The 26,350-nt window shown below is 54.1% G+C and overlaps 2 protein-coding genes across 2 annotated transcripts; both read right to left on the reverse strand.

Moving 5' to 3' along the window:
• Positions 1–1,162: 1,162 nt before the first annotated feature.
• MIND_01270500 (uncharacterized protein) lies at positions 1,163–3,974 on the reverse strand (the record flags this gene model as incomplete). The annotated part of the gene is made up of 14 exons (XM_037369183.1): positions 1,163–1,355; positions 1,406–1,581; positions 1,620–1,725; positions 1,777–2,213; positions 2,267–2,510; positions 2,563–2,571; positions 2,630–2,786; positions 2,839–2,960; positions 3,012–3,092; positions 3,146–3,179; positions 3,226–3,390; positions 3,441–3,560; positions 3,614–3,745; positions 3,800–3,974. The coding sequence occupies 14 exons, from the start codon at positions 3,972–3,974 to the stop codon at positions 1,163–1,165; spliced, it is 2,151 nt and encodes a 716-aa protein (XP_037214389.1).
• Positions 3,975–23,824: 19,850 nt separating this feature from the next.
• On the reverse strand, positions 23,825–25,305 carry MIND_01270600 (Transcription factor; the record flags this gene model as incomplete). Its single annotated transcript, XM_037369184.1, has 5 exons — positions 23,825–23,956; positions 24,016–24,317; positions 24,367–24,487; positions 24,539–25,194; positions 25,242–25,305. The coding sequence occupies 5 exons, from the start codon at positions 25,303–25,305 to the stop codon at positions 23,825–23,827; spliced, it is 1,275 nt and encodes a 424-aa protein (XP_037214390.1).
• Positions 25,306–26,350: the final 1,045 nt, after the last annotated feature.

Raw genomic sequence — 26,350 nt, forward strand, 5'->3', positions numbered from 1 at the left:
GCATCAATCTTGTGCAGTCGAGCCCAGCTTGTCGAAAACGCATTGCTAAGGGAGGACCAGATCTGTCAGCAAGCTAACAAGAAGAAATGATAGCGCACCTTTTGCTGTCGTATCCTCGCGAAGACCGCTTCGCCTCCCAGATGACCTGACCGTCATCTCATGTGCGTCTCCAGACTCCAGCTATTGGACTGCCCGAAGCCTGATTCAACTTCGCATAGCCCCAGGTCTTTTGCATCAAGAGAACGCTCGCGGCTCCAGTTGCTGAAAATGGGACGGCGAGGATAAATAGACGACGGAAGCGGCCACGACGACCCGTTGGGTGAGGCCAGCCCTGATCTATGCGCTTGCCATTGGGTGCCACTGATATACCAGTCTCGGTCCTCTCGGACTACCACACAAAAACGTTAGTAAGAAGACTTTATAACAGGAGCAGTGAATACGCACCAAGGCACACAGCCATTTGCACACTCTTCTCAACGAAACCCACGGGTTGCAGTGTCCGCTGGCGACTTGCTTTGTCCAGCCATTCCGTTACAGTCAAGTTGTGTATGCTTCACTGGACACCTCTCGAATCAGGACAAAGTGCGAAAGGAGCATTTGGCGGATTGTAGACGGAGGCGAGGATGTGGTTTCAGAAGGGTAATAGTTCGCATGTTGTCGGTGGCGAGGGCTGCGGCCCGGGTATCCAAAGGTTAGAACAAAATAGCCAAATTGTAAAAAGGCCCTCACGCACCCGCATTTGTTTTGGACGTGAATGGGGGGAAGCGCGGCCTGCGGACAAGGCGAGCGTGTGGAGTACACAAGATCCCGCTCGCCGCTCGTGCGAGCCTTGGGCAATATGAACGCGAGAAAGATGTGGTCGCGGACAAGCTTTTTCAATCACGTCACCACGTATTCTCAAGTAACGCTGTTAAAATGCTTTAACTCGGATTCACGTTGTGCAAAAGACAAGAAAGAATAATAATCGCAGTACCCCAGAGTGGCGATGACCATTGACAACTCATAAGCAAGGAAAGCGCAATGTGCCAACGGGAAGCGTTTATTCCACTGGAAATAGAATACATCCATAACATCCGAAACCAAGCAGATAGAATACCAGTACAGTCCGGCTAATACGCAAAATACTGGTCCGAGTCAAAGTCCAAGTCCATTCCTTGTTTCTTTAGAACCGAATCGAAGTCGCCACGGAGACTACGAAGTAGACGGTTACGATTCGGGGCCAGTCAGGCTCCGCGTGTTTTTCTTCCTCTACATCCACTTTCAAAAACCCAGGCATATCGTGGAGGAACTTGACGGATGAGTTTGACTCCGTTTTCTGGAGCGGTGGTGCAGCTGGCATCTGCTTCCGAGGAACTCTGCTCAGATGCCGGTTAGCAAGCTGATTGGACACAGCAGGGACACTTACGACCGCATGTATATTGGTCCGTCGTCAGAATCAGAGTCGCCAATTACAGTCCCGTCATCGTTATCCGAGTCGGCATCGCTATCGCTTGCATCGACATTGTCGGTGTGTGCTGCGGTCGTCCCTGTGGCAGTTGAGGACTGCGAGAGGTTAATCCGTCTGAACTGCTCCCAGTGTCCCTGAAATGTCGGATCAATTCAGCTTAAACTTGAAGAACCCAAAGAATAGTTAGAAAAACACTTGCAATCTCTTGAGAAACGGCGCCGAGCGACCATCCACGATGGATATTTGTGCGATATATTGAATCATCGGAGTGTCCAGCGCTATGAAAACACGATCAGTTGTCATCTCCGAAGTAAGGCTGGATAACCTACCCCGAGATATCGAGACCGACGACAAAAGGACTGCCGTCCCCGACAACAGTCGAACTCGGTGATTCGCCCCATGGCGCAATGGTTCCCAGCCGTGGGTCCAACAAGTTACGTGGGGGAGGCCTGTTGGCAAAATAGCCCCCTGCTTCAAGCTCGAAGTCCCAATACATCGGCGGTGTACGAGGACTCCCGCCCGGACCAGGCGTAACAGGCAGTCGAGTGTAAGGAGGAAGCTGCGGGGAAGGAAACGCGGAGGAGGTTGAGAACGACTGCGAACGTGGCATCGAAAGCAAGGCAGACGATACACGACTTGTGGTGGTTGTCGACTCTGGGGGTCCTGGGGGTCTATCCCGACCAACGTCGTTGTGGAATTTTAACCCTCGACTCTGACCGAGAAGCAGTTGTTGCCGTAAAGCGAGGACACCCTTCCAGCTCGTGTCCTTGCATGATCGATCAGTTGCCGATGAAGAAGAAGCCAAAACTGGTGTCTGACCTCGATTTGGGAGAGACACTCGATCTCTGAAGACAATTGAGCCGAGTTGCTGATGCTTTGCGCGGATGTCGGATCCATCATATTGTTAAGCTTCCATTCGTCTTGCGCGCTGAGAATATCAGGTGGGTAGGTCGGTAGTCGGAGTAAGCTGGGACGACCAGGCGGATCTCGCGAGTCGGTGCGGGTAGCAGGGATGACTGGGGACGACGAAGGGGTTGTTTTTGGAATGAGCTGCTCTTCCAACCTGAGAGATATGTTAGATGTACAGTCGTGAAACGAAAGATATGGGCATATACATATGACGCCTGGCCAGAAATTTCGATTTTCAGTGACTGATTTCGCTAGATTTATGAATTTACGCACATTTTGTTGACAGCCAGAGCGTTTTCAATCTGCAAAGCAAACACCAAGTCTTCTCGGGTCGCCTTGAACCGCGCACCGTAATCCGCGAGAATTTTGTTCCGGCCTACAGCTCGAACAAAATGAATGGCTGGTGCTGAGCGGTCATGCGCAGAGAGCTCTGTCGTGACTCGGAATGAGGGTATGGTACGAAAGAATATCTGAACCCGCACCATTATAGCACCCATGGATGTCTTTTTGCATCTGCTCGCAAACGGCTACAATGCGAGACTTAATCTTCTGGCCAGCAGGCGTAGTTCGGTATGCAGTATAATCTTCGGTAAAATATTCGAGTCTTTCGAGAGCCATGAGGAAAGGTACATGATGGAAAGGGATGGCGACTCACTCGACCAATGCGAGCATCGCATCTTTGATGACCGTGAACAGAGCTGCGCGTCGATGATCGTTGTCTCGACGTTTTGTTTCCCTTGAGATTGGAGACAGTCAGTTGATCTTCAAGCTGAAACTAATTCGCTCAACAGATGGTACAGGAGTTTGAAAGGAATGAATGCCACTATCGAGAAGGATTTAGTTGGATGCAAAGTAATAATAGGGCTCACATTCGACAAATGGATGAACTCTTGCTAGCGCCTCAAGCGTTCTCAGCAAGGTCGGCACTCCTTCCAACGCATGGCGTCCCAGAGCCTGGACTTGTCCAGAGAGCGTGTCACTGGAGGCCTCGATTACAAGTCCCATCGTGCTATCATCCGATTGTGTGCGTTGATCTAGATTGTATCAGAGCCGCAAGTAAAAGCAGAAAGAAAGCGAGGCTCACCCGCAGTATCCCTCAAACCATCTTTGTTGGCATATGAAGGTCGTGCGGAGTGCATCGTGACCCAAAGTTCTGAGTTATCGCGTTGGCGCATGTCAGCAGGTGGGACATTGCGCGGTAGGTCTGTGCAACAATTATTAGCGGGGGGAAGATTCAAGGTATTCAAGCTCCCTTACCAAGTGCTTCGGATTTGGGACTTGAAGTAAGCTCGTCTAAGAATTTAGGAGAACGACGAGGAGCATGTACTTTCTCTTCCACTGCAGCCATTGCGCAGTTGGTAGTGGAGCTTTTGGAAGGCTTCACCAGAACTATCGAAAGATTGTGAGTCGTGAAAGCCAGTATTACAGGGCAATGATACTCACGCAAGTCTTCTTCACACGACTCCAAGGAGTGAGTGAAGGTCGATTCAGCAACAGTCGTGGGAGGTGTTTTGCGTTTGCGGCGACGGAGGGAGACGAACATAGCAGAAGCAGAGGGAGCGCGACACGAATGGGGGAACCAAAAGACCAGGGGCACGGTCTTTAAACGCCTTGACATGAGACATCGAAGAAGTTCTAGCCCATCTGGCGCGGAGGGAGAGTCACTCTGTATGTGGTGCTCGGCTGGCTTGAAACGAGGTTGTACACGTTGTCCTTCAATCGCGCCACGACCCGCTTCCAAGCGAATGGATTCTGAGCCCACATGCTATTTCGTCCGTCCGTTGCGGCCTGCACATTTCAGAATATTCACGCAGGAAGATAATAACACCCACGGGTAAGGGTAGTCCATCCAGACATCGACTTGGAGGCCGTCAAACGAATCTCCTTTCCGCGGAAAGTCGGCGCATGTTCCGCACGTTGCAGTCGAATACCATAGGAAGATCGTCGGCTGGTGATAACGGAATCGGTCAAGGGTTAGGCGAATCCACTTCTTGAGAAACTTTCCGGCAAGCTTTTCCGCACATTACGGAAGACGACAAAAGCTACTCCATCGTGTAGTGGATCCTTGAATGAAGCAAAAAAAGAAGAAGAGCGCACTTTGCGGACTTAACACCTTGGCGCCGAATATGACTGCCAGCACCGTTCACAGGTCCAGCGTGTGCCGTGAAATCTTGATGAGTTTGGGGGTAAATCTGCGACTGGGAATCCTGGCGAGATGAAATGCTTCTTGAGAAAATCTCGGCCCGCAAATGGCAGACGCACACCTTTGGAAAAATGGGAAAGCCATATCCGCATCCCATCTGTGACGAACAAATATCCGAGGCATGAGGAAGCCGGTAGGGACTCCTAAATTGGCCTGCAGAAACCGATGAGACGGGGTGACTGCCAGACAGTAATGAAGCTCGCGTCGCGCAAGCCTGCAAAAGAAGTCGCCCCGGTGCATATTCTCGTGGCATAGGTGGCTCCATCTCGACAGCCAGCGAATGGACACGAAAACGTATGGGGTCGTGGAGGTCAACGACAAGAAGGGTCACTATCGGTCACACACTAAGAAGGGTCACTATCGGAAGAAGGGTCACTATCGGTCACAAGTCAATCAGCATGTGCTGATTAAGATCACTTAGTTTAATGTCACCTTATGCTTCACACTGGGGTTTTGGATAAAAAATAGTCCTCAAAGAAGGATCTATTTTCAAGTTTGAGCCATAGTATAACAAAAATGGGTCAATGTATAAATGGAAAATAAAACTCATTGAAGTAGACCAAATTTGTGCCAAATAACAAGTTAGTGTGTATATAACTCCATTAGTTTAAACAGATATGATGAAAATATGATTATCCCTGTTACATTGGAGTTTTGCACAGAAAAGCCACCAAAAGCTGGACTTTTACAGTAGTGTCACGTGGCCCAAATTCCGGAAAATCCACAGCACTGATTGCTGAGCATGTGAAATTTGAATGTTCTTGTATGAAACCTGGTGTCAGGCTTCGGGTTGGGCCGTGCAAGGTCTCTCCTGAGAACGCGCACCTGGAACAGAACAGACGGATTGTCGGGCCCGCAAGTAAAGCGAGCGGGTAGATCAAAGCCGAAAGGGCCTGTTAACTCAGTCCCTTGTCGTTGTCAGTGAGCAAAGGTTCGAATTGTCACGGTTCGGGTCGGGCCGTCCGGGCCATAAGGCCGCACGGGCCCGAACGGGCCCGCACGGGCCCGTATACCGCCGTCCTCCTGGACGTCCCCTCATTCTTCCAACCCCTTCCGTTCACCCCTGCAGCCCTACGCAGCGCCCATCCGATCCGCCCTGGGACCTGGCGCCCATCCGATCCATCCCTAATACCGTAGCGTATAAAAGTCGTACTTACAAGATGTAGTCGCTAGGCTAATATCGTCTATTCTCCGGGCGAATACCCATCTCTCGTGCTCCTCAGACCCCTTCGAAGTCGGACCCCCCGACGCCCCGATACGGCCTGAGCCCGACGCTGACAGAATATTAGCCTCCCCCACAAACGCAAGAAGCGCGACAAATGTCTACCGAGCACGACAGTACGATGGGCACCCCCGCAAGCCAGGGGGATGAACGTGCCCGATTCATGGCCCTGGGCCATACGAACAACAGGAGTTCCTGTTCGCCCATCTGTTCCGAACGAGTCAGGAGATGGAGCAACTCAAGGCGGAAAACACCGCCCTGACGAATCGACAAGTGGTCCTCGAGGCCGAGCTGTCCCGAGTAAACGGGGAATACGCAGCTGTACAGCAGGGAGTCATGCAGAGCTATGATCTGCTCCGCCAAGCCAGAGAGGACTTGGCTCATCGGCCCCACGGGGGAAATACACGAGTAACCGTCTCTCCCCCTAAGGAGTTCACGGGCGACGCCAGCGAAGTAGACGCCTTCCTGGCCGATTGCTGGTTGGCCTTCGAAGCCAACCCGAATGTTTACAACGACGAGGTGCGAAAGATTTCGTACACACTCTCCTATATCAAAGGCGGGAACGCGGTCACGTGGAAGGAAAATGTCTCCCAAGCCATGAAGCTCCGTACCGCCGCAGCCTATACTACGTACGAAGGCTTCGAGAAAGCCTTCATCGCGGCCTTCCGCGGGGAAGCTCACGCCGAAATCGCGCAGCAGAAGATGGAAACCTTCGTCCAGACCAAAGACATGGACGCGACTAGTTATTTCACGGTCCTCGACTCTCTCAACAAAGTCGCGCACTACGACGACGTTAACCTTATTCGCGTCGCCAAGAACTGTATGCTCTGGGGCGTTACGAACGCGGTCTACCGAAAGGACACGCTCCCTGACACCTACGAGGCCTGGAAGGCAGAGGCCATCAAGCAAGACGGCGCACTCCGCCGCTACCGCATTTTCGACGAAAGCCACAAGGTTAACCACCCTCGGGCCAAAACGCCCCCGACGGCGCCCGCCCCCGCCAAGAGCGGGCTCAGCAACCGCAACCCGTTCAACGGGTGGGCCCGAAACGCAGCGATCAGCGCCACCGGACCGACCGTGGCCGCACCCCGAGGAAACGGGGCAACCACGGTCGCCGGACCCTCGACGGGGCCCGCGCCTATGGAGATCGACCGGGCCCAGGCCCCCGCTACGGCCCGCAGCACTCGCTGCTACAACTGCGGCCAGGAAGGACACATCAGTCGGATGTGCCCGAACCGGGCCGCATCGGCAAACCAGATCCGGGCTATCTTCTCCGAGTTTGTCAAAGATAACGCGGATAAAGCGGATTTTGGCGATCGTCGCGAGTGAAGCCTACGCCCTCGCCGACGTATACCACAAGTGTCTCTAGTTACAACCCGCATAATCGATATTCCGTGTTGCCAATCCAGAGATACGTGGGACCAGACGTAGAAACCAACCCCGAACAACAAACCCCGCAACCCACCATTTCCGCCCGCAGAAAAAACCCGCATAAAACCATACGAGACACTCCGAGGCCCGCTTGGAAAAGTTGGCCCGCGGCCAGCGCCGAGAGGCTTGTCGCGCAAATTCGAGACCAGCCCGAGAAGGCTCGTGCGAAACTACAACAGTGGATACATCCGGCCCGACGAGCCGAGAACGGGCCCGAACTAGAAGAGTTCATACGAACGGGGTACGCCCCCGACGTAGCCGAAGCTTTGCGACAACTGCAAAATGCTCCCCCCTTTCGGAAAAGTGAAGGCACCACGGCTACGCGGGTAGCCGTCACCCTTCAAGGGGTCAACGACCTCCGCGCGGGTACTCGGTTGACGCCCTCCTCGACAGTGGCGCCACCTCCGAGTTCATGCACAAGCGGTTCGCGGAGGACTCGCAACTGGACCTCGAAGCCCTACCGCACCCAGTCCCAGTGTACAATGCCGACGGGACGATCAACGCTGACGGGGCAATCACCCACGTTACCCGCTTACGAGTCACCATTCAGGATCACTCCGAACTTCTGACGTTCGCCATCACGGACACCGGGAACAGTGACGTGATCATCGGGCATCACTGGCTCAAGAAGCACAATCCCGTGATCGACTGGCGTGAAGGAGCGATCGCCTTCACCCGATGCCCGCCCGAGTGCAAGCGGGCCCGATTGCTGGAACAATGGGACGAAGAGGACAACGAACCCCTGGGCAAAGGGGATCGCCTCTTCGTCATGCGGATCTACGACGAAGGTTCGAACGCGCCCGCCCACATCCGGGCCATGCAGAGCGTGGCCACCAAACTGGCCACCGCCGCCTACGCTTCTGAGAAGCCCCGAACCACCGAGGAGAGCGTACCCGCGCACTATCTTGAGGAATTCAAAGAGGTTTTTGAAAAACAGGACTTCGACAAACTCCCGGAACGGAGGAAGTGGGACCATGCCATTGAACTACACCCAGACGCCGAACCCGTCAAAGGGCGCTGTATTCCCCTATCAGGAGAAGAACAGAAAGAGCTTGACGCATTCATCAAGGAACATTTGGCAACCGGGCGGATTCGGCCCTCGAAATCCCCATACGCATCCCCGTTCTTCTTCGTCAAGAAGAAGGACGGGAAATTACGGCCCGTACAGGACTACCGGAAGCTAAACGAGATCACTATCAAAAACCGATACCCGATACCACTCATATCGGACATCATGCATAAGTTACGTAACGCCCGGTGGTTCACCAAGCTCGACGACGTTGGGGATACAACAACATCCGCATAAAAGAAGGCGACGAAGAGAAGGCCGCGTTCGTTACCAATCGGGGCCTATTCGAACCACTCGTGATGTTTTTCGGCCTCACCAATTCCCGGCCACGTTCCAATCCATGATGAACGAATTGTTTTCCAACCTGATCTCCCAGGGTCGCGTGATCGGGTACCTGGACGACATCCTCATATACTCTAGCGACCTCTCCGAACATCGCAACGGTGAAAGAGGTCCTGCAGATCCTGAAGGACAACCAACTGTACCTGAAACCGGACAAGTGTGACTTCGAGCGGAACGAAGTCGAATACCTCGGTGGTGATCGTCGGGAACGGGCAACTCCGCATGGACCTGATCAAGGTCGCTGACGTGCGCGAATGGCCCCGACCTCGTAACCTGCGAGAGGTTCAAAGCTTCCTGGGGTTCCTCAACTTCTACCGACGATTCATCAAAGACTTGGGCGTCACGCCAAGCCACTGACCCGGCTGACCCGAAAAGACAGCCCATGGAAATGGGGACCGGAAGAAGAGGAGGCCTTTCAGACCTTGATAGACCGGGTCACTGATGAACCCGTCCTACACTTCCCTACAGATCACGGGGCATGGCGGGTCGAAGCGGACTCTTCCGACTTCGCCACCGGGGCCGTCCTTTCGCAAGAACAGGAGGGGAAGTGGGTGCCGATCGCATTCCTCTCCCGGGCCATGAACGACACCGAGCGCAACTACGACATTCACGACAAAGAAATGCTCGCTATCATGCGGGCCCTCACCGAGTGGCGACATTATCTCCAGAACGGGGGGGATAAGCCGTTCGAAATCCGGACCGACCACAAGAATCTGGAGTACTTCATGATGGCTAAGAAACTGAACCGGCGGCAGGCACGATGGTCTCTCGAACTGAGCGAGTATCACTTCTCCTTGCTACATAAACCGGGGAAAACGAACGGGCGGGCCGACGCGTTATCCCGACGAAACGGGTACGAAAATGGGAAGGAGGATAACCAGGATATCGTCCTACTACCGGCGGGGCTATTCAAGGAACACGCGATCCGCGCTATGCTCACACTGGAGCATACGGAGGGCGACGGGCTGATGGACTCGATCCGACAGGCCGAATCGGCCACAGAGGAAAAGGTCCTCAAACTCTGGGAAGAAGGAGAACCGGAAGGCTGGGAACAGCATGACGGCTTCAAGACTAGGAACGGACTCGTATACGTGCCCCCAGCCATGGGACTGAGGCATCGGGTGCTACGCCAACACCATGACATCCCTATCGTAGGACACCCAGGGTAGCATCGAACCCTCGAACTGACGACCCGCAACTACTGGTGGCCGTCTATTCAGGCCGATTGCCAGGCATACGTACGGGCCTGCCCGTTGTGCCAACGAACGAAGATATTCCCGAGACGCCCCGTAGGGACCTTGGTCCCGAATAGCGTGCCGACTCGGGTATGGCAGCGCATATCAATCGATCTGATCGTGCAACTACCCGAATCCTCCGGGTACAACGCAATTCTCGTAATCGTCGATCGACTGGGTAAAGGGATACGCGTACTCCCGTGCACGGGAAACATCTCCGGGGAAGGAGTCGCTCGGCTATATCGCGATCACGTCTGGAAGGATTACGGATTCCCAGAGGAAGTAACAAGCGACCGGGGCCAGCAATTCATCGGGCATTTCATGAGCGACTTGAGCAAATTGCTGGGAATCAAGGTCCGATCTTCATCGGCGTATCACCCACAGACGGACGGGCAAACGGAGCGTGCGAATATGGAGGTCGAGCAATACCTTCGAACATTCTGCAACTTCCAGCAGAGTGACTGGTCCGACTGGCTTTCCCTAGCGGAATTCGCGTTTAACGACAAGGTTAACTCTTCAACGGGATTCTCGCCCTTTTTCCTCATGCTGGGATTCCACCCGAGAAAGGGGTCCGAAGCCCCGCAAGACGTCCCGACCGAGGCCGCTACAGTGTTTGCCGAGCGAATGAAGGAAGCCCGGGCCGATGCGGCCGAAGCTATGAAAGAAGCCCAGGAAACGATGAAGAAATACTACGATCGAAAACACTCTCCGGACCCGAATTACGCCGAAGGGGACAAAGTTTACCTCCAGGGGACGAATTTGACCAGCGATCGACCCTCAAAAAAACTGGACGACAAGAGGTTCGGGCCGTTCGGAAGTCAAGCGCAAAGCACCTGTAGTTGTGCACATTTGACAACTGCACTGAGTGCACTGAGTCAACCTGGTGTCAAATCCACTAGCTCCACTGAGGCCTGAGTGCAGTTAGTGCATTTGTCTTCTGTTCCCCTATAAGACTGATCAAACTTTGATATAACATTAGTATTAATAATGATTATACTTAATAAATGAATGTTAAGTTCCTTTTCTTCAGGCCGAAGACCCGTTATATAATTTGGAAGACTATATATATAGAAAATAATTAATAATCCCAATTTGGACAGAAATGATGTAGCTGGTTACAATCATCAAAACTTTTGATGGCAATCAAAAATGTTTCCACATTGATGACATTATCTAGATGCCATCAATTCCATCATCAATTCCCATAAGAGTAGTCTTAAATAAATAAAATAAGCCTTTGAAGGAATGTGACATATGTGACAAAAAGCCCTGCTCAGTGTATTTGACAACCGTTATGCTAGCTGTAGCTAGTTGCATTTGTAAAAATATAACGCCTATGGCTCCGCAAAGTTGGTAAAACATCCTACGAACTGGTGCTACCCCTAACTTGGTGCGTGAGCCCCGTATTCCACACGGTGCTATTACGACCCTGGAACGCCCCAGTAGCGGATCATCAACGGGCCGCCCCACCACCCCCGGCAGAAATGCGGGACGGCGAGCCTCACTACGAAGTCGAGGCCATTTCCCTCCGTACGCAAGCAAGGTCGACACCGCCTGAGGTACTTAATTCAGTGGAAAGGCTATCCTCGGGAAGAGTGGACGTGGGAACTGTGGGACAAACTGGAGGGCGCAGAAGAGGCACTCGAGGACTTCTATACTCTCAACCCGTTCGCGCCCCGCGAAGAACTCGTAAACGGCCGATGGAAAATCCAAAAGCAAGACCAGGGGACGCGGACCCATAGGGCGTCGAGGCGCCGCCCACAACGGAGGGGGTGATGTCACGGTTCGGATCGGGCCGTCCGGGCCATAAGGCCGCACGGGCCCGAACGGGCCCGCACGGGCCCGTATACCGCCGTCCTCCTGGACGTCCCCTCATTCTTCCAACCCCTTCCGTTCACCCCTGCGGCCCTACGCAGCACCCATCCGATCCGCCCTGGGACCTGGCGCCCATCCGATCCATCCCTAATACCGTAGCGTATAAAAGTCGTACTTACAAGATGTAGTCGCTAGGCTAATATCGTCTATTCTCCGGGCGAATACCCATCTCTCGTGCTCCTCAGACCCCTTCGAAGTCGGACCCCCCGACGCCCCGATACGGCCCGAGCCCGACGCTGACACGAATTGGGTCGTCTCGGGCCCTGTTAAGTGCCATGTCGACCAAAGGACTGGAGTCAAAGTTGAAGTTGGAAACAGAATCGAAGTCGGAGAGCACTTGGGGGTGGAACATCACAGAAGGATGTTTGGGTGACTGGGGCTTCCAGTTGACCAAGACAAGACAAGAGAGAAGTGTGGAGTCGAGACAATGCTGGGAGATAGAGACCAGCAATGTTAATTTACAAACTGATGTACATAGTGATACATCAAAGTATTTATAGTACTGTCAGGGGAACCTCCCTTTCGGCCCGGAGACGCGCCCGATTCCGGTCCGACTCCGGTTCCGACTCCGGTCCGGCCCTCCATCTCGCCCGCACAATCACCGATCCGTCAACGCCCTCCCGACGGTCGCCCTGGGACCTCGCCTGCGACGCCGCCCAAGCCTTCTGTGCCCGACAGCGGCAGCTACGGACAAGCAGTATATAGTCAGCTACCTAGCAGGCGGACCCTTAGAGTTTCTTCTCTTTGGATCCTCCCCTGCTAGGTCAGCTTCATTTGTATTCGCTTACCAATGTTCACGCTTTGGATCCTCCCCTGCTAGGACCTTGATCTCAGGCCTCCGGGGTTGCCCTTACAGCAGAAGAAACTCTCTACGGGATCAACCGGACAAGATTGCCAGGTTCGGCGCTGACTCAGGCTCGGAGTACGAGTCCGTTCCGCCCTCGTCACCGCCCCTGCCACTTGTCCCCTCCTCCTCTACTCCTGTGGTCCCCGCACCCGTCATGCCGTCCGGAGTCACTCCTACCGCAGACGCCCGGCTGGACTCACTCGAGGCGAAAATCGATAGCCTAACTGAGGCCCTTGCTTTACTCACCAACCAGGCTTCCGCTGCCGCTGCCGCCGCTAATAATGCTGGCGGACCCCAAACACCATCGCCGGAGACGTCGATTCCGACTCCGACTCCGGTCCAGGGCGACTCGAAGCCCTTTTTGGCGACATCAACCTCGCCTCAAAATTGGTCTTACGACCAAACCCCCCGTTCACCTTCAACGGCGACCGGAAACGCGGCCGCGCGTTCCTCTACGCGGTCCGCACCTACGCCCGCCTTGCCCCTGAGGCCTTCGTGGTCAACGGAGAGGCGAGCGAGGAAAAGGCTGTCCGCTATGCCATGTCGTTTATGGCAGAAGGACCCGCTCAGCAATGGGCGGAGCGCCACGGAAGCAAAGCCCCGTTTCCGTTTCCGTCCTGGGGCTCGTTCGTTCCGAGTTTCGACTCCGGTTCGTCGAGGAGAACGAGCAAGATCACGCTCTCTCCAAGCTGGAGACTTCCGCCTATCACATGGGCACGAAGGATGTCTACCAGTACACCGACGACTTCGAGGACCTGATGGACCTCGCCGGATTCGAAGACGCGCTGGTCAAGGTGACCAAGTTCCGCCACGGACTTGACCCCTTGATCAACAACGGAATCACGTCCTCGAACGACCCCCCGGACCTCCGGGATTACCTTAGCTGGCGCACCCGGGCCTTCCGTCAATATGAGGCCCTGGTCCGGGCCAAGCTGATCAAGTCAGCCGCCCCCAAGACGCCTGGCGGTTTGATTCGGACTCCGTTTCCGGTCAACCGCATCCCGGCTCCGGCCCCTTTCCGCCCGGTGGTTCCGGTCGTACCACCCCGGCCCGCGCCCCGCTCCGGCGCCTCCAGCTCCCGTCCCTATGGAGTTGGATCGCACCAGGGCTCGGGGTGCCCCTCGTCGCGCCTGCTTCAGGTGCGGCGACCCAAACCATCTCGCCGGGATTGCCCCCTCCCCGCCGATGTCCGCTCGATGGACATCCTCGACGAGGTGATCCAACAACTCGGTGACGAGATGTTAGCGGAGTTGATCGCCCGCTACACGGACACAGCTGCCCTGCCGGAGACGGCAGCGGAGTCGATGGCCGGAGAGGATTTTGTCCCCCGCGACGAGTGACTGGTGTGCCCTCGTTCGCGTCTATAAATCGTTTTGCCTCTTTGTATGATGAATGCAGTTCCTTGCCCTACAATGAGCCCGAAACGAAAGACACACCCTCTCCTGCCCCCGCCCGACTCCGTCTCCGACTCCGCCCGCGACTCCGGTCATCGTCCTCCGCCGCCTCACTGCCTGGGAAAAGAAACTGCCCAAGCAGTACACCGTTGCCGCTGCCCCTGGGGCGAACTCCCTCCACCTCCCGTTAGAGCTCGAGTCCACCACCAGCGCACTGAAGCTCTCGCTCTCTGGGCTTGTCGACTGTGGTGCCACCTCCGACTTCATTGACACGAACTATGTTGCTCGGAATGGCATTCCGGTCCGCACTCTTGATCAGCCGATTCCGGTTTTCAATGTCGATGGCACCCCCAATGACGCTGGCTCCATCAAACAGATCGCGGACTTGGTCCTGCGCTACAAGGGCCATGCCGAACGAGTTCAGCTGGCCGTCACCCATCTTGGCAAGCAAGACCTCATCCTGGGGTATTCCTGGTTGCGGAAACATAACCCAGAGATCGATTGGGAAACCAAGGAGGTCAAGATGACACGGTGCCCCCGCAATTGCTCGACCTGCCGTGAGGAAGAGCGGGTCGAACGGACCGAGTTGCGGCGACTCCGGTCGCTTCAGAAGCGTCTCCGCTCCGGCCCGTTCCCCTCGGTCTGCGCCATGGACCTTTCTGGGTCTGATGACGGAGACGATTCCGTCTCCGGTGACGACTCCGGCCTGCCTGATCTGACGCCGGACTCCGACGACGACGATGACGATGGTCAGCTTGAAGATGGTGACCGCATCTTCTACACCTCGTTCCGCCCCTCGGAGCAGATACGCGCTGGCAGTACTGTCTCGCAACGCCTGGCCGAAGCCTTCGCCAGGAACTCCGCCCCTCCGCCCTCCGAGATCCCGGACTGGGCTAAGGAGTTCCAGGACGTCTTCAACAAGGAGTCCTTCGACACGCTACCGGAGCGGAGAGCCTGGGACCACGCCATTGAACTCGTCCCCGACGCTAAGCCCACCAACTGCAAGGTGTACCCCATCTCGCCCCTCGAGCAACGCGAGCTCGACGCCGTTCATCGAGGAAGGGCTTTCGACGGGCCGGATTCGCCCCTCCAAGTCTCCGATGGCGTCTCCGGTCTTCTTCGTCAAGAAGAAGGACGGCGGACTCCGCTTCGTCCAGGACTACCGTGCTCTCAATGCGATGACTGTCAAAAACCGGTACCCCCTTCCGCTGATCAACGACCTCATCAACCGGCTCAAAGGCGCTCGTTACTTCACCAAACTCGATGTCCGTTGGGGCTTTAACAACGTCCGAATCAAGGAAGGTGACGAGTGGAAAGCGGCTTTCTGGACTAACCGAGGCCTGTTCGAGCCCTTGGTGATGTATTTCGGCCTGACAAACTCTCCCGCGACGTTCCAAACGATGATGAATGACATTTTCCAGGACCTCATCCTCTCCGGAGACGTCATGATCTACCTTGACGACATCTTGATCGCCCATTCCGACCTCCGGAAACACCGGCAGATTGTCCAGGAGGTCTTACGGCGACTCCGGGAGCACAAGTTGTACCTTCGAGCGGAGAAGTGCGACTTTGAAAAATCGTCAATCGAGTACCTCGGAGTCATCATCTCCCACAACCACGTCGAAATGGACCCCCGTCAAGGTCGCAGGCGTCTCCGCTTGGCCGACTCCGGAAAACAAGAAGGACATTCAGCAGTTCCTTGGGTTCGCTAACTTCTACCGCAGGTTCATTCGGGACTTCTCGACCCTTTGCGCCCTCTCTTCGTGCTCACCAAGAAGGACCAGCAATGGACTTGGGGCGACGCGGAGGCCTCCGCGTTCCAAGCGATCAAGGACGCGGTCACCCTCGGAACCGGTCCTGGCGATTCCGGACGACGCACGGCCTTTCCGACTCGAGGCGGACAGCTCTGATTATGCGACGGGGCGGTTCTTTCACAATCCGCCCCGGACGGGAAGTGGCACCCTGTAGCATTCTATTCCAAAAGCTTAAATGATGTCCAGCGCAACTACGAAATCCACGACAAGGAGATGCTCGCGATCATCCGCGCACTCGAGGAGTATAGACACTTCCTCGAGGGCGCCGCGCATCCCGTCGAGATTTGGACTGACCATAAGAATCTGGAGTACTTCAGGAAGACGCAGCACCTCAACCGGAGACAGGCCCGCTGGTCCCTCTACCTCTCCCGGTTCGACTTCACGCTGCACCACAAGCCCGGCCGCGACATGGGCCGACCTGACGCCCTCTCTCGGAGACCAGACCACGGAATCGATTCCGACAACTCCGACGTCGTCCTTCTGCGGCCCGAACTCTTCCATGTCCGCGCTCTCGAAGGCGTTTCCGTTTCCGGCCCTGGTTCTGAACTCCTTCGCGACATCCGCGATGCCCTCTCCGGTGAGCCTGACCTGGAGGAGCCCGTCGCACTAGCGGCCCGGCAACTCCTAAAGGTCCAAGGTCAAGCTCGAGGCCCCCGCTCCTCGCGCTCCGACGAGTGGGCTGTCTCTGGTGGTCTTCTTCACTTTCGTGGGAAGATTGTCGTACCAAAGGACAAGGACCTCCGGAGACGCATCATCGAGCTCTGCCATGACACCCGAGTCGCCGGACACGCAGGTCGTTTCAAGACCCTGGAGTTGGTCTCCCGGAACTACTGGTGGCCTCAGATGTCTCGCCATATCGGCCGGTATGTTGCGACCTGTGACTTGTGCTGTCGCACCAAGGCACTCCGGAGACTGCCCCACGGAGAATTGCACCCCACGGAAACGCCCCCGGAACGCTGGCATACCGTCTCCGTCGACTTCATCGTAGAGCTTCCCGAAGTCCATGGGTACGACGCGATCATGGTCGTCGTTGACACCCTCGGAAAGCGCGCCCACTTCTCAGAGTGTCATACGACGGTCGATGCAGTAGGGGCAGCCCGTCTCTACTACCGGAATGTCTGGCGGCACCATGGGACTCCGGAGAAGTACGTCTCCGACCGCGGCTTGCAGTTCATCGCGGACTTCACCCGAGAACTTTGGCGTCTAATCGGCATCAAGCCCGCCACGTCCACCGCGTACCACCCGCAGACAGACGGTCAGACAGAGCGCGTCAACCAGGAGCTGGAGCAGTACTTGCGGATCTTCACCAACTACCAGCAGGACGACTGGGATGAGCTGATTCCGGCCGCGGAGTTCGCCTACAACAACCACGTTCACTCCTCCACGCAGCAGGTCCCCTTCATGACGGACACGGGACGGCTCCCGCGCATGGGCTTCGAACCCGGAGTCCGTTCCGCCATGGAGTCAGTGAACGAGTTCCGCGACCGGATCGCCACTGGTGTTGCTGAAGCCAAGGCCGCGCTCACTAAGGCCAAAGAGGAGTACAAGCGCTACTACGACCGGAGACGGACTCCGTCTCCGGAGTTTAAGGTTGGCGACCGTGTTTGGCTGGATGCCTCTGACATCAGGACGACTCGCCCCTCGGAAAAGTTCTCCCATCGCCGCCTTGGACCGTTCAAGATAGTCGCGGAGATCAGCAAAGGTGCCTACAAGCTCGACCTCCCTCCGCGCTACTCGAAGCTCCACCCGGTCTTCCCCGTCGTCAAGCTCGAGCTCGCCCAGGACGACCCCCTTCGACGGACGCCCCGGCTACGACCAACCCCCTCCGGACCTCGAGGACGGAGTCCCGGAGTGGGAAGTAGAGGAAATCTTGGACGCAAGGGTGAGGTATAAACGGCTGAATTACCGTCAGATGGAAAGGCTACGACGCGTCGCACGACCAGTGGGTCCGCTTCGACCGCGTCTTCGCCCCGGAAAAAATCGCGGAGTTCTATCGTAAGTACCCTGGCAAGCCACGACACATCGCCTCCCGCCACCGACTCGATTCCGTTCCGGTCTATGCGTCGGGACGCCGCATTCAAAGGGGGGTGATGTCAGGGGAACCTCCCTTTCGGCCCGGAGACGCGCCCGATTCCGGTCCGACTCGGTTCCGACTCCGGTCCGGCCCTCCATCTCGCCCGCACAATCACCGATCCGTCAACGCCCTCCCGACGGTCGCCCTGGGACCTCGCCTGCGACGCCGCCCAAGCCTTCTGTGCCCGACAGCGGCAGCTACGGACAAGCAGTATATAGTCAGCTACCTAGCAGGCGGACCCTTAGAGTTTCTTCTCTTTGGATCCTCCCCTGCTAGGTCAGCTTCATTTGTATTCGCTTACCAATGTTCACGCTTTGGATCCTCCCCTGCTAGGACCTTGATCTCAGGCCTCCGGGGTTGCCCTTACAAGTACGAGAAGAACGGAAATGGAATAAGGGATAACAAAGTAAGGAACAAGATTAGAACAAAGTCAAGTAAAGTAGAAGAGGAGTTGCATACGAGGAACAAGACATAGGTGATTGCAGTGTCACGGTTCGGGTCGGGCCGCACGGGGCCGATCGCCACACAACCGCCATACTCCTCAACGCTCCCCATTCTTCCAACCCCTTCCGTTCACCCCTGCGACCCTACGTAGCGCCCATCTGATCTGCCCTGGGACCTCGCGCCCATCCGATCCGTCCCTAATATCGTAGCATATAAAACCGTACTTATAAGATGTAGTCGCTAGGCTAATATCGTCTATTCTCCGGGCTAACACCCATCTCTCGTGCTCCTCAGACCCTCTCGAAGTCGGATCCCTGACACCCCAATACGGCCCGGGCCTGACGCTGACATGCAGTGATTGCATAAATCATAACTTCGGAGTAATTGGAAACGCTCAGTAAATCTTCATTGCGTAAAAACCAAATACCGGAGATGGATATCAGAGTCAGAGACGGATATCGGAGTCGATTGCCGGAGTCGGCATGGATAACAGGCCGGATGGGTCAGTGGTTCCTACTTGCATGGAGAGAAGTGGTACTTTAGACAATCTAAGCGATAGAGTACATGGTACGCTATCGTGCATTTATATATGTGGGCCCACAAAGGGGTGATCAGACACCCTATCCTCTCCTGCTCCTTCCCACCCCGTTCCTAGCTGCAGAGGGGACAATCATACATCCCTTGCGGGCCAGGCGCTTGTAAGGGCAACCCTGGAGACTCCAACAAAAGCCTAGCAGGGGAGGATCCAAAGAGAAGAAACTCTAAGGGTCCGCCTGCTAGGGCACCAACTATATACTGGTCATCTGTAACTGCCGACATAAAGCGCAGAAGGCCTGAGGGGCATTGCAGGCTCTGTCCCAAGGTGATTGTTGGGAGGGTCTTGACGGATCGGTGATTGTGCGGGTGAAGGAGGCCGAGGGCGAGGGTCAGGGTAGGTCGGAGCATCCGAGGGGCGCCAGTCAGATGCGCCTTGGATGCGCTTGGACAGTCCGAAGGAGGCCGAAGCAGGGGTTCCCCTGACAGCACTACTCTTTGCCTCCTAGCACTCCTCCTCAATCCCCTGGTGTCGAGTTGGGCTCGGCAACAGCTTATTGCGTCGTTCTCGGTCACATGCTTCCCACATGTGTGTTCCTCCTACTGGGGTGCCTGTTCCCCATTGTCACATGCCCGGCACCAGCACCAGAGCGGACGGGCCGGGTCTTATCCGTGACACCCAGGTGTGTTTGAGATAATGATACAGCTGTTCTCAGAACTGTAGGCGTATTGTAGAGCTTGTTCGATGCTCCAACTGTATGTACACATGTTTAGCAAGGTCATCCAAGACAAGGTAGTGCTCCAGAAGAAGACCAGGCATGACCCGTAACAGTGGGATGGTGCTGTTCTGTTCTGGGTACGTGTTCTCAGGAGAAGCCTTGCACAGCCCAACCTGAAGCCCGACAGTCAACACCCTCCCGACCGTTTCTGTGCGGCCCAGTCTGTGATGCTGCTGTTGTGCCTCTAGCTCCGCTGAGTGCCAAAACCGCCATTCCACGGCAGATCATGGCATCACCAAATCCAACTCATGTCAGCATCCTGCCTCATCAACCAAATCAAACACGTACAGGTGCTTCATGGCAATGTGTCACCACCTCAGTGACTCATCTGGTGCGGCCCTGAGACATGCTCTGACTCCCGCTGGAGTTATTTTGTTTTATCACACTATTAGTGCCTTTTTGTAGTATAAAAAGCTTGTACTTCCCTACTTGCAACTCAGATTATTCTCCCCCACAGTTACTGCCTAGTTTCTGTGTGTTCTCGCATCTGTATCAACTCTGCCTTTGCCTGCGCTTAGTCAGCATCCATCCCTGCTGCCATCGTCTTTGCTACATGCCAGTCAGAACCTTAGTCAAAACCCTCGCATATTCTTTTTGGTTTGCGCAGCAGCAGCTACGGACAAGCAGTATATGATCAGCTACCTGGTAGGTGGACCCTTAGAGTTTCTCCTCTTTGGATCCTCTCTGATCCTCTCCTGCTAGGATCTTGATGGGTTGCCCTTACAAAATTATTAAAAAAAATTCATGGCTGGCTGGGGGGACTGACTGACTAGTGACATGTGTACTGATGTCATCATGCTTCCCTGTAATCAATCAAAATGGGCTGGTTTATCTGCAAACTCCTGTGGTGAAGATCTCAATTGAAGTCAATTCATAGGAAACTCCCAGCACCACAGGCACTGGGGGAAAAATTAGCCACTTTGCGATTCCCACAGGGAGCCACTAGGTGGCTAAAAATTGTTCTGCAATCCAGTGGCTCCATAATACATCATAAATGACTATTTTGGGTTGCCAGTGGGGTATCGTTTTCTGGAATTGAAATCTCACCCAAAAAGGCCATGAGTTTCATGCAAAAAAGCCACCGGAGCCACCCGGCATCACAATGATTTTAGCCACTGGGTGGCTCCTGGTGGGAATCGCAAAGTGCCTATTACCATCTTGGGATGCTAAAATTTCCATAACTGGATATATGAAAAAATCATATACTGTAGTATTTCAATCAAGTGTCTGTGTTACGTGTTACACAGCCAAAAAAACTCCTTGAAAAATAACAGCTAAAATCACAATTAATTTTTTTTCAGCCTTCTCAGGCACCAAAAAGGCCAGACACTTGATCAAATTATTGAAATACTACAGTAATAGCATGAGTGTGACAGGTGAGATTTGAAATGAGTAAAATACTACAGTACCTGTAGGCTGTCGCCAGGAAGGCTGGTACTAGTTTCTTCTGGCAATGAAGCTTGAAGAACAGAATTTGCAGGAAACCATTGAATGCTTTGCTAAACTACTATAATTGCTTGTCATTACAGTACAATCAGGATTCAGCAACTGTGAAAATCACAAGGGTTGCGGCATTTTGTCCCAACGGAAATCAATCCTGGACAACAGTTCAGCAGGAAGCAGCCTTGATCATTGCAAATTTCGTTGGTTCCGCCATTTGGAATACAGTCCGGCGGACCAGGATTTGGGGAGAGGGTCGCATTTGTGCACCTATCACATTCACATATAATCAGTGACAGCCTTCAGCAAGACATAAATGGCGCACGTGTACTTCGAAGGCGAGTAGCAATCACCTCCGCATGGAAGGGTTGGGATGGTAAGGAATTTCGGGCAGAGGAAGTCGCCATCAAAGCAGGAGTACTGGTGAAAATGAGCATGATCAGAACTCCGAGTCCAGAGAGGAAATTCAAAATTAATGCATCATACCAAAGATGGATCATATCGTGCATCGCCGCAATCAAATAGTTGTCCTGGAGTAGATGGGAAATATGACACAAGTGTGGTGTTGGAGCAGCTGCGAAATTAAATGTCCAAGTTTGCCCTCCGAGTTGAAATTCAAGACATACGTAAAGTGATTAGGGTCGTAGCACTGATCAGCGCAGGCGAGGAAGCGAATGCCACTCTGCACTGGACATAACAGAGTATCATCAAAGCAGGTGAACTGTGAAAGTATTAATTCTCCACGCATTTACCCAATCCCCACTGGCATGAGCTCAAGCAGCAAGCTTGTCTCACCTGTGTGTAATTATACTGAGTTGTTCCGCAGGTCAACAAGCCGAGTCCAGGTCCTTGAGCGGAAACTTGGGCGGGAGTAACGGCTATCGCAGTGAGAATAGCAAGATAAGCGCTCAGGCTCATAAGTTGCAACATCTTCCGAGTCCCTGTAGACATTCTTATGATCATGATACTGTTCACCCTTTTATACCAGGAATGCTAACAATAGCACAAGTTGCTTCCTCAATAGCCTGGTGTCGGGTCGTGGACATGAGACAGCAGTGTCCCTGGCTTGATATCAAACATGCCCTCAGTTTAACTCGAATCCCGACCCGACGAGGCCTGTCAACGGTGCCATTCGACACCGGGTATTCGTCTGGCATTGTGTCTAATAAGCTGGATAGGTGGGTACCTGACCCAATTTAACAAAATCGCATTCAGAACTTTAGAACCGAATACACATCGATTGATATAAAATGATCGACTCAGCTGTCGCAGCCATCTACAAACTATCAGATGTGAGCATTAGCTGATGCAGTCGCATCACTTCCTTCAGCTTTGCATCTGACTTTTAGTTAGGAAGATGACCGTTGTGGAAGGCACGGCACAGGCATACCAAATATTAGGCTGTGACCCGAACGTGAGAAGAGCATCAGCGCCTGAATGATTGTCTGGCATCAGTAAAAGTGCACAAAAGTCTTTCAGGTCTTTCTGGTCTTTGGGCAAGACCAAAAAGATCTGAAAGACCTGAAAGACCCAAAAGACACTGGGTCTTATTCCAGCGGCGTCCCAGTCTTGGAAAAGACCTAAGGTCTTTCTCAAAGATTATGAAAGACCACAATAAAGACCTGCTTTAAGACCTCCAAAGACTCCTAAAGATGCAATGTAAAGAGTAAATAGCAGCAGTAAATTCAATATAGCTAATACAATTTGGTTATTCAACTATGCTTATCCTACATTCCATAGCAGACAGCTGCGGGCCGGCAGGAGGTTTTGACCGCCTAACACGAGCCCTCTGGCCAGCCTGGCCGGAATCTCCTCTGACGACTCGGCGCCGTCTGGATCCCACCGAGCGCGAGGACGTTGGCTTGGCCGCTTGGGTGCAGAATGTAGTGAACGTGAGCGGCGCGGGAGTGGAGATGTTTTCGATGCTGCGGGTTGAATTGGGAAGGGACGGTGGCGGCGGGAGGCAGGAGGCATTGTGGCGGCCACCATTGGTTCCGCGAAGACCGCATTTGGCAGCACCGGGAGCCCGCCGAGCACGCGGACATCGGCAAAGGGTGGGTTCAGTGAAAAAATCAAACGCAAACACGACACTCACCAAGCGCCGGCACTGAGTCAGCATCCTGCTTCCCTACGCGGTGTTGGGGTTAATGGCAGGGGCAGAGAAGGGGTGCGAGACGCCGAGCGGAGGGACTTCGGCTAGGCTTGCAGTGCAGCTTGAGGCTTGACGGCTTGAGGGTCTTTGACGCGCATTTGAGAAAAAGCTTTCATTTTGAAGCCAAAAGGCATTGAGAGTTGAAGAACTTGCACTTTGGGACGCTTGCTGTCGGAATTGAGTCGATAATGGGCGGGAATGGACTTTGGAGGTGGCGGGAGATGGGGGAAAGGAAGAAAGAAAAGCGGCGACCGATCGCCGTCGCTCATCAGCCATCTGTCATTGACGTGTCATCGATGTGACACACATCAGAGAACTTTAGGGCCGTATTTGATCACTGACATATCATGATATTTGTGAACTCAGAACTCAGAAACAATGAAATAAACCTTTTACTATGAATTGTCGGATATGAATGTTGGTTCACTGGATGGTATTCAATATCATTTTCTTACATCTGAAGGGATTTTATTTTGCTAGTCCAAAGATCATATTAGAATAAGACCTAAGACAGCTTTCCAAGACCAAAGATCACACCTCAAAGACTAAAGACTCAAAAGACTTGGTCCCCAAGACCAAAGATCCTCCAAAAAGACTAAAGATTCAAAAGACTTTATGCACCTTTTACTGATGGGAGCCCAGAGAGTAGTACAAGCTTGAGGCGCTGTGTATGATTAGTTGGCGCTGCAGAAGGTATGTCCCCTGAGACGGCGAACAATGCCTTTGCCATTGAATCAAGCAAGACCTAGGAAAATATCGGCCCGGGTCAACTTCGTGGAGGATATCTGGTCTAGATTCACATACCGCCAGGACAGGATTAGCCACGTCGTCGCTGGCATGACGAAGCGCTAGCGACTCGAGATGGGAGACAACAGCCTTAGCGGCTTCAAGAACACGTTGTTGAGAGTTGCCTCCACGTTGAGTGAGGAACGGACGATGCAGTTCGATAGTTGCGGCATGCAACAAGCAGCAAGTCAGAAGATCTGCGTTCTGAAACGGAATTTCTCTGATTGTCTGGGCCAGCGCGCTTCTCTTGAGATCTTCAACAAGCTCGTCAAGCGACGCGAAAGCTCGAGCCAAGTTGTCAAAATCCGATTGGTGCACATCTAGTCAAAAAACGGTCATGACCAGTTAGAAAGATAAATAGTTACCCACACGCTTCATACTGGCGACCGATATGACAAGCCCGCTCATATAAAATGCCTGATTTTGCCAGGAGAGCCTCCTTGGAGCCCGCATCAGCGTGTACTTGACGACCCACGAAATTTGCCACTGTCTTGGTGGGGGTCAGAGCAAACTCGAGCTCTACAGCAGACGTTGCTCATACCTGACCATGCCGACCCCTGGTATCCACGGCGGTGATGTCTTCCCCAGGCCATGGTGTCATTATGCGGAGCTGGGGTTCCTCATCGTATGTGGTGTTGAAAGGTGCCGCGTCGGACGCATTCCAACAGTTGTTCAGTGTGAAGACAGTCCAAAATGCTGCTACATGATCCGCTTCTCTGCGAGTTGAGGGCAAGCGCAGCTGGTGGAAACCAGCGCTAAGAACAGTGCCAGCCGCAAGACTGAGATGGTACTTTCCCTCCCGAATCCGATCGTGGGTGAAGAAATATGTGGCAAGCAGGACAGCCGTCTGTATCGTTTCAATGGGCGAAGACGCCGGTTGGGAACTCAAGACGCGTTGAAGCCAGGTGGACTCGTGAGCTTGATGCTCGGCATTATGAGAGAGATGGAGTGCCCAGAGCTGGACAGCGCTTTGTAGACCGAGGCTTGCATGATTGACGTCGCAGGACCAGAGAAAGTATCCCATTTTCGCGGCGTGTCCAGACAGAAACGCTTGAACGAGGTGTTGCAACGTGCGTAGGGATGGGATATAGCGCGGGCTGACGCTTGTCGTAGGGGCATATGGATTTTCGAGCATGAGAGCATCTTCTGAAGGATGTTCTAGGGCGTCGATGCGGGTTTCAACGATGGCGATTTGTTCTGACCAGACATGAGTCCAATAAGTATCTGTGAGGTTTGATGCACACCTTGCAGCACTTGAGCCTGCGTTCTCCCGTTATTGGCTACAAATTCGCAATCCTGAAACTGCATAGAGCGAGAGCACGGGCCACACTTAGGCCGTTGCAAGTCACAGCGCTGCAAACAAAGTGAGTACGCGTCGCAGTACTCTTGAGACGAAACCGACGATTTTCCGACTGCGACAATTCCCACAAGCTTGCGACCGATTTGACGGTGTCCGGGAATCCCTGCGCGACGTTCTTGGGCCTTCCTCCATTGAGAAGGGCAAGTACTGAAAGACTCCATTGGAAGAGCCTTGTTAAGTACCGGACCGGCCGCAGCTTCCACCATGGCACGATTTTTCAGTCAACGGCCTTGTATCATGTCCCGCATTGGGCTGTAGAGTCTCCTCCGTGTTCAATTCGATTAGTGGTACGATACGGGTACGGAGGCACACCTGCGATATACAGACATCTAAATTGACCCATTAGACAAAGGCGAATCCGAACTTCCGACGTGCCAGCCTGAAGATCCCATTGAAAAAATTGCCGTCATTGCGCGTCCTCGATGCAGTGCGGGAGGATAGTAAGCTCGGCCTGCGGAGAGCGGTGTTGGGTGCGCGCGGGGCACATATTGAGCCTGCCCCGCGCGCGTCGCGCACGGTACAGATTACATGTTGGCACGCGGGACAGATGAGGGGAAGAAGCTGACGTGTTCTGTAACGCGATGATGAAATCAGTCACATCATTTGTCAATCAACCACGCAACATATTGATTTTTTTCTACACGAAGCCCAAAGAAAGACCCATCATTTACACAGATAATATCCAGAAACTAAGTCATGAACCCCATTTCTAACAATCATGCGTGAAATCACACGGATCGCGGCACTTGTCGCCGATTGAAATGAGGCCGGGGCAGCAGGTGAGCTGGAAGCAGCCCTGGTCGTTGCACGCCTGACTGGCGCCAAAGTTCGGGACGCAGTCGGCCGGGCCGGGGTTGGGCGAGAGCTGGCCGTCCGTGCATCTGTCGATATATCACAGTGATCAGCAAGAGTACATCGCGAATCGCGATGACGCTGAGGCGGGGACGCACGTGTAGAGGTCCGGGGCGTAGCACGCGGTGTCGCAGGGCAGAG

Source organism: Mycena indigotica (assembly GCF_014461135.1).
Source record: "Mycena indigotica strain 171206Taipei chromosome Unknown Mind.scaff0013, whole genome shotgun sequence".
In the NCBI taxonomy this organism is placed as follows: Eukaryota; Fungi; Basidiomycota; class Agaricomycetes; order Agaricales; family Mycenaceae; genus Mycena; species Mycena indigotica.